We start from the raw sequence: 14,674 nt of genomic DNA, 5'->3' as shown, positions 1-14,674 counted from the left end.
GTAACCACCTGCCCTCATTCTTGAGGACTGAGGACCACTCAGATGTAAACTTAACTTTCCAAAAGATGCTCTTTGCAGGGCACATGACACACTGAATAAGAGATTGATAAAGTATGGCTTTCCCTGAAGAATAAAATAGTTCAAATTTATACTTGTTCCAAAAAAATTCTACGGCTTCTTTCCCATAATTGTAGAAATCTAGCAAGGCTTTTTTTTCTTTCTTTCTTTCTTTCTTTCTTATTTTCAGAAGTTCTGAGTATCTAGTTAAAGCATCCAGGTCTGTCTTGTCAAAGATCACGGAGTCACGACCAACTTGAAAGGCATTAACGGTCCGCAGCTCTTCCCCGTACTTAAATGGCGGTGCACACACTCTGGGCCCTTCCGTCCCAAGCTTCTCCACCTCAGCGTTGTGCTGGGGAGACTCAGCTAATGAAGGAAGACCCCCCAGTGTCTGTATCCGTGCCCCTGCTGGCGGGCGCATGGGTCACTTGCTATCACAGATAACGCTGCCTTGACCACGCTCCTCAGCGTCTCTGCTGGGAACACACTCAGGGTACGGCTGCGGGCTCGGGACATGCATGTGCTCACCTCCCCACACAGTCCCAGAAAGGTCCTCAGAGTGGTCACGCCTTTCGTCCCTTCTCCCAGCATTGTGGGAGCGTCTCGGATGTCCCACAACCTTGTCAACACTTGTTCTTTTCTGTGTTTTCCTTTGAGCCACTCTGGTGAACTTGTAACACAGTTTGAACACGTTGGCTAGAGCCCCATTGTTTTCTTTTGATGTAAGAGCTACTTACGCGGCTTTACATTGGTGTCTTTCAAACTTTGGATCATGAACTGCCTACGTGACAATGTTCATATTTATATTTTATCTGGTGACCAGGACACACATTCAGGCATACGCTCGTACATATATGTATATTTATATGTTTTTATAGTCTCGCATGTACATGCATACATATATTTTATGTGTATACACACACACACACACACAAATCAGTATAACTGTCGATACACGCCCTGTCTGTGTACACACTATGTGTGCCCACCTACTGCGCTCCTCATACTTACACGTATGTGTAGGACACAGAGAAAGGTTTCACAAATGAACAATCAGTGTTCACCCGCTTACTCCCTTGCACAAGCTCTGATATTTTCTATTCACTTCTAGGCCAGTGTCTTTCACTAAAGAGAGAGACACACAGAGCAGCAAAGGGTGCTAGCTGACCATCTCTACACTGACCGCTCGCATCCTCTTTCCAGAACTGTGTGCAGGGCCTCGCACACCAAACAGACCAGAGCCGTCCTCTGGGACGCCCAGTGGGGGCCAAGTTCCCTGATACCAGTGTCCAGGGCTTAATCAGGCAGAACAGTCACCCTGAGCAGCCAGGACCAGAGAGGATAAGAGACTGGACACAAACCACATCCCAGTGAGAGAGCCAGGAATCGCCCCAGAGGACCCTAACTGTCCTTAGACAGAGGAGGCAAGTTCAAGGCTGGGAACACGACGGGGCAACCGCCAGGCAGGGACACAGGTGGATGGATAAAGGCACTAAGATTTTTCAATGAGTCGAGCTCATTCAGGGAAGACCGAGGGCCCCCCACTCTCTTGGTTTGAGGGGGCAGGTGCTCGGCCAGTGTGGAGCAGAGGACCGGGCGGGGCTGGACAGCCTACGAAGTCCCTCTGGGCGCCCAGTTCTAGTTCGCTAAGCTCCCTGCTACCTCATGACAGACCCTTTCTAGGTAACCGAGGGAGGAGCTCTCTGTGTATAGTCAGAGCTACGGCTCCGGGGTCGGTCCTCCGGGCACATGGGTCCTCGGCAATGGGCCACGGAAGGGACTCAGCCCGCGGTGGTTCCTCTGCAGATCCAACAATTTCTACCTGGCAATGCTCCTGTTCATGCTCTTCCTCTGCATGTTGCCGACTGTCTTTGCGATCGTCCGCTACAAGCCGTCCCTGAACTGCGGGCCCTTCAGGTGAGTTATTTTGGATCCTTCTGCTCCGCCCAGAGCGACGGCCAGATCTAGGGGAAGGGCCCCCGCACGGAGATGAACTCTCCTCCTGACCGACAGAACGCGTCCGCAGCAGAGAAAGCTCTAGAACCCACTGCTGGTGAATCCAAGACCAGGGCTCCTGCCTTGAAAGCAGGTGGCCGTCAGAGAGGCGCGCCTCGGGGCTCATCTTGCAAAGCCGAGCTCCACTAAAAGCAGCAGGGACCGGAGCAGAGCTCCTGGGCTGCAGAGATATTCCAGCTGGGCACTGTTCCCCTTCCAGAACTCGGGAAGCTTTTATTAAAAGATAACCTAGGTCGCTTTTGATACATTATTTCTCGAACGGTATCAAGGCAGCGACTTCTAGACTGTCTCCTCCTAGCGTTTGCTTCAGGTCAGTTTCAAAACTATATACGACATTTGGAGGCTGGGTTTTATACAGCATCAAACACACGCACACGCGCACACACCGGGATCACGGACGCCCCCGTCAAACCTGGTGTTAATCAGACAATCAGCTCCTGTAAGATCTCCTTAGGAGCCTTACGGATCCTTCCCGTGGTGGGGTGTGTGTGCCCTGCCTCTGCACCTGATGTTGAGGGCCGGACCTCCAGCCCCGTGGCTGTTTGGTGACGGCTTTGCGGCACCCTCCCGCCCAGAGCGATCCGATCTGGGGTTTTGCCTTTCTCACAGCGGACAGGAGAAAATGTATGACATCGTGTCAGAAACGATCGAGGACTTCCCCGCGTGGTTTGGCTCCGTGGTGGGCTATGTCAACAGTCCTGTGGTTATCCTGCCCGCCGTGCTCCTGCTTTTGTGAGTACTGCCCACGGCCTCCTGGCCCGCTCCTGCCAACAGAGGAGCACTGCTTTCCAGTCATTCCAGAAAACCAACGAGCTCATCGCCAAGTCGCGTACAGAGCCTCATGATACAGGCGGGGACTGGATCACACAGGAGCCGGGGAGGTCTGGGGTCCTGATTCGTCAGCCGCGTGTGGGTGATCGCTGGGACCACGGTGATGGGGCTGCATGTCATTACCATTGTCCTATCTGACTGAAGTTAAAATAACCTCGAGGAGTTTCACAAGCAGCTGGGTAGCTTTTGTTTGTTTTTGACTTAGAAGAAACGCAGCAGCGAGCAGGTCCAGCACTCCTAGTGCGATGCTCTGTACAACCTCTCCCCCTGTCCCCACCCCGGCCTCCTCCTTATGACCCTGCAGAAGTGAGGGTCAGGGGATGTCACTGGGGAAACCAAGAAGCTTTCCTTCTAAAGCAGCACCCTCCTGATGCTGGCCAGCTCCAGCACTCGCTCATACCTCCCTCCCCGGGGGCAGGGTGGGAGGTGGTGGGGGCCCCTGGCTCCTGCCCACCAGCCTGGCGGGGAGCCCCTGAGCCCTGACCGCGGGGAAGGGGGCTCACTCACGGCCCATGCTCTCTTCCAGCATGCTCATCTACTACCTCCAGAGCATCGCAAGGTCCTTAAAACTCAGCAACCAGCAGCTCCGAATGCAGATCCAAAACGCAAGTATCACATCATCTTTGCTTTGTCCCATGTGAGGGCCACATGGCAGGTCTGGCTAGCAAGGGAATGCAGGTGAGGTCCCGTTTTCAAATCACGATGGGTCTTGGCCGCCCTCAGGGGACATAAGGCCATGCCTGCCCCAGGCTCCCCAGAGTTATTTCTAAGAACACCCAGGTACAGCCACCATCTGCCCAGGAACTAGCGGAGTCCGGCTTTTCCTGCCCCAGGGCCCTTGCTGATGCCCTGAGCACTTTGGTGCCCTCTTGTGGCTGTACCAAGGCTTTAGGGTGTGGCAGGCAGGGGGAGAATTGGGCTTCCCAGGTCTGTGTCAACCTGGACATCTGAGCCCACTCTGCTTGGACCCAAAGACGCACCTTTCTCATGACTTAGACTCTGATAGTCATTATCCTATCTCCCATCTGGGACTTCGCTCTGGGAACGGTCAGAGGGAGACCGACAGGTCCAGTCTCTGCACACCGCGGGGGCCCCTCCACCCCACCCCAGGCCAGGACGGGGACAAGGGAGGCACCTGTCCTCAGGCTCGCACTGACCCTGACCCACGTGCCTGAGAGTGGGTGCGACCCTTTTCTCACCCCAGTCCCAGAACCCCGTGTAAGGAGAGATGCCTTTTTCAGCTTTTGTAAACATAACTCCATGAATAATCAATTCACATAAAGAAACAGTTCCAGAAGCAATCAGAGAAGAAATGAATTTGGAGCTGCGAAGGGCATTTTTGGGGAAACATACATTTCCCATGTTGTCGATCTATACTTTCTCTTTTGTGTCACAAAGTTTCGGCAGAGTCTAAACATGGTCTAAAAACAAACCTTACAAACAAACAAACAAAAACTTCCTAGGTAAAACGTCAGCTCTGGGTTTGAGCATTTACTTATTCAAGTAGCAGGTCTGAGTCCAGAGTACGCCGTCCCCAAGTGACAGCAGGTGTAGGGTCATGGCCTACAGCATGAGGGATGACATAATTCCCCCTCCCCACCCTCCACCCAAGATTAGTATTATTCTGTCTTCCTGCTAAACCCAAAACAAACGCACACTTATCATTTGTATTTTAGGCCAGATCTGAAGATAAGAAGAAGGTTGCCCAAATGGTAGAAGGTAAGTATAAGCGAAGGTGTCAGGTGTCTCGGTCATGACTGTGTTTAAAAGAGGGGCAGCTTACGGTACGCCACCAATGGTGAACCGTGGTTGTCACAGTTAACCAGGCACAATAAAATAAAATCTACGGTTATAAATATTGGTTTAAATCGACAAGTTTTACATCATATTCAGGCCTGTGAATAACACCGAAACATGTCTGAAAAGAGAAGGAAGTTTTGAGGTAGGGGAGAAAAAGAAACCCAAAAATCTGGAGAAAACCCCCAAGAACACCCTTGCTCATTTTTTGTCTACTTCTCAGTGGCTGTTTCTTCCTGGCAAAACCCCTTCCCCAGGTCTCCACCCCAGGGTCCAGCCTCCGGAGGGCACGCCCCTTGGGTCCCCTCCGGCAGGGCGATGCCTGATGGGCACACCCAGCCACCCACACAGAGGGCACACCTGCTCTCCCCAATTCCCCAGCAGCACCTGCAGAAACTTGCTCCCACCCAGGCTCCTTGAGGGAAGAGGAAAGAGCCTCGTGGAGAAAGAAGGAAAACAGGCTCGTGTGGCCACAAGGGAGGCAAGGGGGCAGGGATAGCTTGAGGGAAACTGCCCCTCCCTGAGGGGCCACTTCGAGACCACATCATATATGGAGCTGGAAGGATCAGCCGGCAATGTTAAAATGACAGACTGCATCATTTTATGAGCTAATGGGAAGGGGGGCGTGGGGGGGAGGCCTGCGTTGGAGCCACACAGAACAAGGGTTAGGTTTGCCCCACCCCCTAGCAGGAAGGCAGCCTCTGCACAGAAAGGGACTAGAGCTCACGCCATCAAACCCCACTGAGAGTCATAGGACATAGTCAAGTTCAGCTCGTGCTGTCTTCAAACCCAAGCGTCTCCGGGACCTCTCTCAGGATGGCAGGACCAGTGTCCGATGGTGCTTCGGTCTACATGTCCTCTCAGAATGCTCTGTGAACCACTTCTAAAAATAATCCCAGTTGGGCTCTCTGCTCTTCCCCGTTCGACAGACAGCCGCATCTTCATGTGCAGTGCCAGCCGCGTGCCGGAGACACGATGGTGAAGGTCGGAGTGAACGGATTTGGCCGTATTGGGTGCCTGGTCACCAGGGCTGCTTTTAACTCTGGTAAAGTGGATATTGTCGCCATCAATGACCCTTTCATTGATCTCAACTACATGGTCTACATGTTCCAGTATGATTCTACCCACGGTAAATTCCACGGCACAGTCAAGGCTGAGAACGGGAAGCTTGTCATCAATGGGAAGTCCATCTCCATCTTCCAGGAGCGAGATCCCGCCAACATCAAATGGGGCGATGCTGGTGCTGAGTATGTTGTGGAGTCCACTGGGGTCTTCACCACCATGGAGAAGGCTGGGGCTCACTTGAAGGGCGGGGCCAAGAGGGTCATCATCTCCGCTCCTTCTGCTGACGCCCCCATGTTCGTGATGGGTGTGAACCATGAGAAGTATGACAACTCCCTCAAGATTGTCAGCAATGCCTCCTGTACCACCAACTGCTTGGCTCCTCTGGCCAAGGTTATCCATGACAACTTCGGCATTGTGGAGGGACTCATGACCACCGTCCATGCCATCACTGCCACCCAGAAGACTGTGGACGGCCCCTCTGGGAAGCTATGGCATGACGGCCAAGGGGCTGCCCAGAACATCATCCCAGCTTCCACTGGTGCGGCCAAAGCTGTAGGCAAGGTCATCCCTGAGCTGAATGGGAAGCTCACTGGCATGGCCTTCCGTGTCCCCACCCCCAACGTGTCTGTTGTGGATCTGACCTGCCGCCTGGAGAAAGCTGCCAAATATGATGACATCAAGAAGGTGGTGAAGCAGGCATCAGAGGGCCCCCTTAAGGGCATCCTGGGGTACACTGAGGACCAGGTTGTCTCCTGCGACTTCAACAGTGACACCCACTCCTCTACCTTCGATGCTGGGGCCGGCATTGCTCTCAATGACCACTTTGTCAAGCTCATTTCCTGGTATGACAATGAATTTGGCTACAGCAACCGGGTGGTGGACCTTATGGTCCACATGGCCTCCAAGGAGTAAGAGCCCCCTGAACCACCAGCCCCAGCCAGAGCAAGAGGAAGAGAGAGGCCCTCAGCTGCTGGGGAATCCCTGCCCTAACTTACCCCCCAAAACACTGAGAATCTCCCAATCTCCACTATTTCCATCCCAGACCCCCTAAAGAAGGGGAGGGGCTTGGGGAGCCCTACCTTGTCATGTACCATCAATAAAGTATACTGTATCCAGCCAAAAAAAAAAAAATAATAATCCCAGTTGTCCCATCGGCTTTCATATATACCTGGGACAGATCAACCATCAGAGCCCCAAAGCTGGGGAGCGACCCACTTTCTCTCTAGGGGGCATTCGATGGTGCATGTGTAAAGCCTCGGGGTTCACGCGAGTCCACGCTGCCTTCCTGTTCCAACCGACCGTGAAGAAATGATTTGAGTGGCGGGAAGCTCGTTGCCGGTGGGAGGGGCGTCTCTGCAAAGTTCACGTGATTGTTTGCAGACCCAGCAGCTGGAAGTCAGCCCGCGCTGGCCGCCTGGTCAGCTTGAGCCTGTCACCCCCTCTTCTCTTCTCCCATCCCACCCTCTCCCTGCAGCCCGAATCCAAACCCAAGGGGAAAGCATCAAGAGGCTTCCAAAGAAGAGTGACCTCAGCATCCAGCTGTCCTCGGCTCACTCGGTGACGCCCCAAAGCAACGGCACCGTGGTCAACGCAGGCTCCTCCAGCAGCAAGAGTGGCAGGATGGAGACCATCACCCCGGGCACACCCCCGAGTCCCCGGCCAGACCTCAGGAGCCCCAGCTCGCCTCTTCCTGGCACCTTCAAGCCCAGGCCTGAGCAGGACCCCAACAGGTGAGCTGACCCGCAGCAAAGCAGGAAACCTGCCTACCTGGCCGGGACACCTGTCGGGGAGGGCCCAGGGCCATAGAGCTCGGGACAAAGAGCCCTTAGGGATTTGAGGGCCTCTGCGGTTTCAGGGGGGCGGGGCCATCGAATTCCGATTCTGCCAGAAGGCCCCGGGGCCAGCTGCTACTGAGAAGAAATGGGGGGTCAGACCACATCGGACGGGGCAGTCTACTTCCTAGGCTTTCTGCCAGATAACCTCCAGGCAAACATTCCTGCCCACCTAGGGTGTGTGTTTCTATAGCCCAAGGGGGGGGGATGCCTTTTGTAATTGTTTTGTTTTTTATTTTTTAACTTCACAATGGCCATATTATTGCCAAGATCTTTTATATTTTAGTTCTAGGCTGTCCCGAGTTAGTGGCAGGATCAGCCTGCCGTGATCGGACACGGGGTGTGTTGTCTCAGCCTTACTTGCCTGTTAAGACAGCAGCGGAACCCTAGATCTCCTTCACGGAGGAGGGGCTTCTGGAAGGATGCAGGGCCCCTAACCTGCCTGGAGAACTGGATCTGAGTGTAACACAGAGAATGCCACACGGATAAGATACAGGTGGATGGAGGGTTGGCGTTCTGTTCTGGCTTTTTTGTTAAAGCCGATGGCTGGGTTAACAAAGGATTGGAAAGCTTGCTGTAGGAGGGTTATCTATGCGTATCCGCGGGGCCTTGACAAGGAGGGATTCCATTCTGGTGGGTGGGCCCCAGGCCGGCCACGTCCGAGATGCTGGACAGCTGGGCGCCTGGCCGAGGGGCTGAGGGGCGACACCCCTAATAGGTTTTCCACACGTCAGTCCCACTACGTGCTCCTGGATGAAAGAGGGCTCCCTCACAAATTATATTAGCACGCCCTCCGTGGAGGGTCACTGGGCATACCATTCCGTGAAGGGCTCTAAGAATTCCAGGAGTAAAGACATCTGTGTAGCCGCATCCCCAGACCCTCCTGCGTGCCACCGGCAGAACTGCGCTAACACTTAGGAACGTGGGTCAAGGAACAGGCGGGGAGCGCTGCTGCCCTCGCTTCCCGCACGCGGGAGGCCTGGGGCTCAGAGGGTACCAAGGGCACGGGAGACTCACCCCCTGCCTTACAGGTATCTGTGTGGTCAGAGTGCGAGGGCAGGTGACCAGCACAAGAACAGGTCCTACTCCCCGGGGACGCGGGCGAAGCACACGGAAGATGTCCACTCACGGCCGCTTTGCCGAAGAGACTTCCAGCAGATCGAACCCCCTCTTCGTGGAGCGGGGCTCTTGGCCGCGGTGCCGCGTGATCCCTGGTCCTGTGCCCCCAGATACTACATCGTTAATGAACGAGACTCTCGCCAAAAAACCCATCCCACTTTCTGGCCAGAGAGACGTTTCAGGATGGAAGCCTCGGGGGACATTGTGGAGATGTGCCCCAGGACCCCGCGAACAGGTGTGTCCTGGGCCCACCAGCAGAGGCCCTCTCTGCAGCTGAGCGAAGAAGAGGAGGGTGTCCTGAGGAGAGAACTGGTCCAACGGTCTCTCTACCCCCTGTCCCTAAGAGGCCTCCAAGGGGCTCCTCATTTTTATGTTGGCGACAGGTCAGAAGGTCAGAGCCCGGCTCCCAAGCGCCGGGGAAGGCCGCACTTCAAGTCCCTGGATGATGGCTTTGGGGCTCCACTAGACAGGCCCACGGCTGGGTACAAGAAGCCGCGCTCCCGCAATCTCCAGTCCACACAGCAACCCCCAATGGTCAGGGGCAAGCCCGAGGCTGAGCCATCCCTCTCCGAATCCGATTCCATGTCAGCAACGTCCACCAGCGACCAGCAGACCAGCGGCAATGACCGGCACCTCCAGATCACCCCTGGCCAGCCCAGATTCCCCAGGTCTGTGAGCCCGCCGGGCGGGAGGAAGGCCGTCTCCAGGCAGGAGCTGATCGTGGATCTGAATGACTTGATTTGTTCCAACGTCTAGGGGCATCTTCTGGTGTCGCCGTCATTGCACGGGAGCCCTGCCAGACCACCAGCGTGGTCTGACACCGAGTGCTCCCCGGCCTTCTGGAAGGAGATGCAAACATACAGCCCCAAGACAGGACCACACCTCCCCCTTCTCCAGCAAGTGCCTGCCAGGGAGCTGTGTCCAGGGGGTTCTTTGTGACCAGTGCCTCTGGAACACGAGGCTGTCCTTTCAAAAACATCCGTCCCCTTCCTCCATTCCGGGTGACCACAAATCATAGGCAAGCCAGATCCCTCATGAAAACGGGTGGCAGGGCCCCTTCCGAGATGTCCGTGCCCAACCTTCATCCCAGGTGCGCTCTGTTTGGACCGTGCTGCCTGGGACTCGGTCCTCCCCAGTAAGCACCCGGGACCGACGTACCCACCCTTCAAGGTCTCACAGGGCTTTGTTAGTTCCCATGAATAATCGGTTTTTGGGATGACAGCTGTAACTAAAACTGGGGAGCTGATTATACTGGCTGTGTGCACGTCGTATTCATGAGCCAGGACAGTTGGATCCCTGAGGCTTACTAGTTCCTTTAACTGGAAAGGATGGGATTCAAGCCGGTTTCAGGCTTGGCTGGACCTGGGGGTCCAACACCTTCAGGATCCTCTGTCTTCACCTGTCAGCTCTCCTCATCTGTTGCCCTCATTTTCCCCTGACAACGACAGAATTCCTCTGGGTGGGAGGTGGAAGAGGAATTCATAGCCGCAGAGAATGGCGGGTTTATGCCACCCAGCCGACGAGCCCAGGGGAAGAGCAGAGGGGTCCTGCCCCACCTGGTGCAGTCTTCACCCATCATGGCTGGAGTCCCTCCCACCGGTGCTGGGCAGGGTTCTGCAGGAGCGTGGGAGGGTCTGCTGCGGTCAACCGAAGGGCACCCCCTTATTCCCATCTCCAGGATCCCTCTTCCTGCTGTAAATTGTGTCTTTCCCGTTTTCTTTCCTCCACCAGCCCGAGTGCTTGTGGAACAAAGTGCCATCTGTTCCTTTCTGCGTCCCCAGCAAGCGACACATAATGCGTATTGTCCCTTTCTACTGCTGCGCGATATCATCTCGCACTTCGTGTGGGTGGAGGGCAGACCCAGCCCGGCCGGTGCTCTCCTCGGGGTCTGCTGTTGCCCTGCATCCCCTCTGAGGTGATGGGTCCCCTTGGGAGCAGTGCAAGGGCTTGTTGGCAGATTTCATATGCCTGAGGCTGTGGAGGCCCTGTGCTTCCAGGCTCCGTGGCCCGTCCCCAGCACGGCTGCCTTCCCCTTCAAGCCAGCAAGAGAAGGCCCTCTCAGCTCTGACTCTGCTTTTCTGGGGAAATCCTGGACACGCTTATAATAGACCCACCTGATCAGGTCAGGCCCACCCAGGATAATCTCCCTTTTCATTACTTCAACGTTACCCGGTCAGGGACCTTAATGACATCTTCCCAAATCAGTTCATCTGGACCACATAAGAGAACCGATCACGGTAGTGAAATCTCATCCCATTGGCCAGGCCAGCACGCTCAGCTCAGCAGGTGGGTACACAGGGAAGGTACGTCAGGGAGCAGGAATCCTGGGGGCCGCGTGGGAGCCCTGCCTAACCAGACACCTGTGGAATGTTGCTGGGTGGGTGAGTAAATGAGCGAATCGCAGATGATGGCGTGATAGGATTACAGTCCAAGATCTGCCAGTTCCGACCAGAAAGGAGAGTTCAGTGCAAATAACACCACTCTGAAAGCTGACACACAGAAACGTTCCTCCCCCAAATTCGTGACGAGGTAGGCACCTATTTTTAACATACGTTATGGGGTCGCCGTCCGTCCGCTCCGGAGCAAATGTTCTGCAATGCCATGGGAACATGTGCTTGTGAGAGGGGCACCCACTGCTGCGGGACGTGCGGCCCCTCTGCCAAGCGCTTGGTCTGGGGCTGAGGCTTGGGGCTTCCAGGGACACCAAGACACAGGTTAGAGAGGCTGGCGCTCCCGCTGGGGACCTGCCGGAGCTGCTGTGTCTGTGAGGCTGGGAAGGCGCTCCGCCAGGACCAGAGAACCTGCCAGCTCTGCGTCATAACGGAGGACACACAGGCATTGCCAACACACACCCACGGCCGCAGGTGTGAGTAGCACCTTTCCCTGCACAACATAGCTCACCTGCGTGCCCGCACTCAGCATTGGGCTCCGTCTTAGAGAAATTTAAAAGACGCAGAATAGTACCAAGCCAGGTGTGACAAGCACCCCCTTCCTACAGTGTCAGCAGCCGCTGCGATTTCATGTCCTCTCCACTTGGTCCCTTTATTATTATTAATAAGAAAATATTACAGATATAATCAAAGTGCACTAAAATACACACACACAGATCCACGCCCCTCCTACTGCCAAGAATTCCGTGTATGTCCATTAAATTGTTTAGACTTACATAAGCTGCGTGCCTGTATGAATATGTGTAAATATCCATAAATAATGCGCAAGCAGGTGTTACTCCATAAATATTATCATTGTGCATGTATCATTGTACCTCTTTGTGTGTTTGAGGTCTGTCGATAAAATGTATCGATCAAGCTCACTTAGAACCGCTGCGTGGTATTTCGCATTTCACCGTATGAATAAACTCCGTATCTCTCCATCTCCTGCTGGTGGACATTGAAATCATTCCCACTTGAGTGCAACACGTTGCACTCAGCATCTTCTATAAGGCTTCAACCGCGCACATGCTGGTGCTGACCCGGGAGCGGATGCTGGTCCTGCCGGAAGGGGGATCCCCGGGGCACAGGCCAGCCGTGTTCAGCATCACAGGCTGCTCCTCCGTGAGTCTCTAGGCACACAGACCCCCATGCAACCTCCATCGGCAGATGACAAGGGCCATTTTGCTTAGAGCCCCACTCAAACATGATATCACCGCACTAGGTAAATTCTGCCAATGGCTGGAAAAAAAGTTATTTCAATTAATTTGCATTCCCCTGATTTTTAGCATCCTCCCCTGTATGCACCGGCCACCTGCATTTTCTCTTCTGTGAACCGACAGCCTGCCTGCCTTTGCTCGGTTTTCTGTCCCTGGAGGCCACCAGCTCTGGCCTTCCTGTCAGCTGTGTGCTGCGGGAGGCTTCTCGTCTGCACGGTCGAACACCTTTTCACTGATGCCACACAACATTCCTTTGGCTTTTGGTGATGGGCGCTGGGGGGCAGTGATTCACATCTGTGCTTTGGTCAAGCCATCACAGAGTACATGATTCATGCTATTTTTCAAAATCTGTCCTATAAAAGCCCATGTAACGAACTCCTCTGGGGTCTCAGAAATTGTCATAACAATATCCATTACATATGATGTGTGAAATTCTCTCTCTCTCTTTTTTTAAATTTTATTTATTTATTTGACAGAGATCACAAGTAGGCAGAGAGGCAGGCAGAGAGCGAGAGGGGGAAGCAGGCTCCCTGCTGAGCAGAGAGCCCGATGTGGGGCTCGATCCCAGGACCCTGAGATCATGACCTGAGCCGAAGGCAGAGGCTTTAACCCACTGAGCCACCGATCAGAATATTCTGAAAAGTTTTACTAATCTCAGGACACTCCCTCGGTCACTGCTTATGTTTCCAAATTTGCGAAGGTCAGAACTTTTACAGAAAAGTTTTCTATGCATCTTTAAAAGACTCAATCTACAGTCCAAGGTAGAATTCCTGTTTTCCTGCTACTTGGTGTATGTGCCTCTCCTGTGTGTGTGTATGTGTGTGTTCCCTCTTTTAGGGTCTGTAGATTGCTCCGATTTCTGATTTTACTCTCTGCCCATTTCATGCTAAAATGTATGTCCTTACATGGAGGAAGAGGTAGTAAAGCGTGTAAGCAAACCCGTGACCTTCAGAAAAAGGAACTGGGTATGGGCCACAGCTCTGTTCCTCACTAGCTGTGTGATTTTCAGTTTCTTAACCTGTAAGATGGGACTGTGGCCACACCTCCCACTGCTGGGGTGTCATGAGGCTTCGAAGGTCCAGCACGGGTGCAGAGCCCAGGATGCTGGCCGGCAAGTAGCACAGTTCAGTAGCCATCAGCTGCTGCTAGGAATAAACAGACAGTGCTTCCGGAAGGCGATTTGCCCGTGTGGACAGCACCTGCCTGAGCTAACGTATTACAGAACGAACGTCACGGTCCACGTGAAAAGCACGTACTCCTAAGCTTTTAGGGCCGGAGCACTTGTGCACATGGCTTCCCCCCGCCACGTCTGTGGTCTGGAGTGTGTTTGGGGTGGACACTGCTGGGCCCCCCCCATGCCGTATACACCTATTTAAAATTCATCTGGGACTTTGGTGAGGTCTGGACTACAGGTGGGTTACTCCAAGGCCCGAGGCCCGAGGCCCTCGAAGAAAGGGCTCTGATGGGCGGACACGACAGACCCCTCCCCTGCACCCTCCTTCCCATCAGCTCTGAACTGCAGCCCCAGGTCCCACTGAGTGCCTGGCCATGTGGGCATACCTCCTGCCCCCTGCTCCTGCTCCCTGCCCGGCCTCCACAGGCAAGAGACCAGAGGTTTCCCGGGGGGGATGCCCTGACCTCGCCCGTCCCCTGCTGCCATTTGTCACAGACCTCGGGGATCTGCACTTTGCTCCTGCAAATATCTCATCTACCCAGGGCTTCCCACTTTCTGAGAGCAAACATTAAAAGCTCTTACAGGGATTAAAAAAAAAAAATTCAAAACCAATGCTCCATTTGATTAAAACAGAAATCTCTCAAGTGTCAGATGTCTGATGGAAGTCACTTTCTATAGCAAGTCTTAATTTCCTCCAGCTTTGTTTTCAGAGCATTTTATCTCCAAACAAAATTCTGCGAGGCCCCAGCCTGACCGGGTGTCCAGCCATAGTTTTACAGAAATAGTCTACACTGAATTTTTCAATGAGGCTTTTTTTTTTAATTTAAAAACTCTTTCATGTCAGTAATTAAAATAATTAAACAGTATATGATGATATAAAATAAATAAGTAATCTCCTTTGGCATTACTCCCTACTGCTCACAGTTTATTCTATACCTTTCTAGGAGTCAGTCTTCCAAACACCTAGATGTATAAACATGCACAGACATCTCTAGATACTTCTCGCTCACTCAAGATATTTATGGATATCTTACACGTAAACATGCATTGTATGCCAAGCACCATTCTAATTGTTACTCATCCATTGAAACCTTTGACCCATACATCAACCTTATGAGTTAGTACTATTAT

General features: G+C 53.6%; 2 protein-coding genes across 2 annotated transcripts in view; both read left to right on the top strand.

The window, feature by feature from the left end:
* The window catches only part of TMC3 (transmembrane channel like 3), a 37,000-nt gene extending 26,946 nt beyond the window's left edge, over nt 1-10,054 (top strand). Inside the window, exons 17-22 of the mRNA XM_047738451.1 lie at nt 1,867-1,977; nt 2,686-2,808; nt 3,434-3,512; nt 4,584-4,626; nt 7,244-7,499; nt 8,633-10,054. Coding sequence (XP_047594407.1) covers nt 1,867-1,977; nt 2,686-2,808; nt 3,434-3,512; nt 4,584-4,626; nt 7,244-7,499; nt 8,633-9,476 — 1,456 coding nt within the window. The 3' untranslated portion in view covers nt 9,477-10,054. The remainder of the gene's footprint in view (nt 1-1,866; nt 1,978-2,685; nt 2,809-3,433; nt 3,513-4,583; nt 4,627-7,243; nt 7,500-8,632) is intronic.
* On the top strand, nt 5,638-6,884 carry LOC125105222 (glyceraldehyde-3-phosphate dehydrogenase-like). The gene has a single exon (XM_047738452.1). It carries the CDS (start codon nt 5,680-5,682, stop codon nt 6,679-6,681), a length of 1,002 nt encoding a protein of 333 aa, XP_047594408.1. The 5' UTR covers nt 5,638-5,679; the 3' UTR covers nt 6,682-6,884.
* Nucleotides 10,055-14,674: the final 4,620 nt, after the last annotated feature.

This window comes from Lutra lutra, chromosome 7 (assembly GCF_902655055.1).
Source record: "Lutra lutra chromosome 7, mLutLut1.2, whole genome shotgun sequence".
NCBI classification, from domain to species: domain Eukaryota; kingdom Metazoa; phylum Chordata; class Mammalia; order Carnivora; family Mustelidae; genus Lutra; species Lutra lutra.
The sequence above is the reverse complement of the archived record's forward strand: the minus strand, read 5'-3'. Positions and strand labels throughout refer to the sequence as shown.

Excerpts from the sequence above, each read along its gene's own strand:
- LOC125105222 (XM_047738452.1), top strand. The coding sequence starts at position 5,680 with ATGGTGAAGGTCGGAGTGAACGGATTTGGCCGTATTGGGTGCCTGGTC.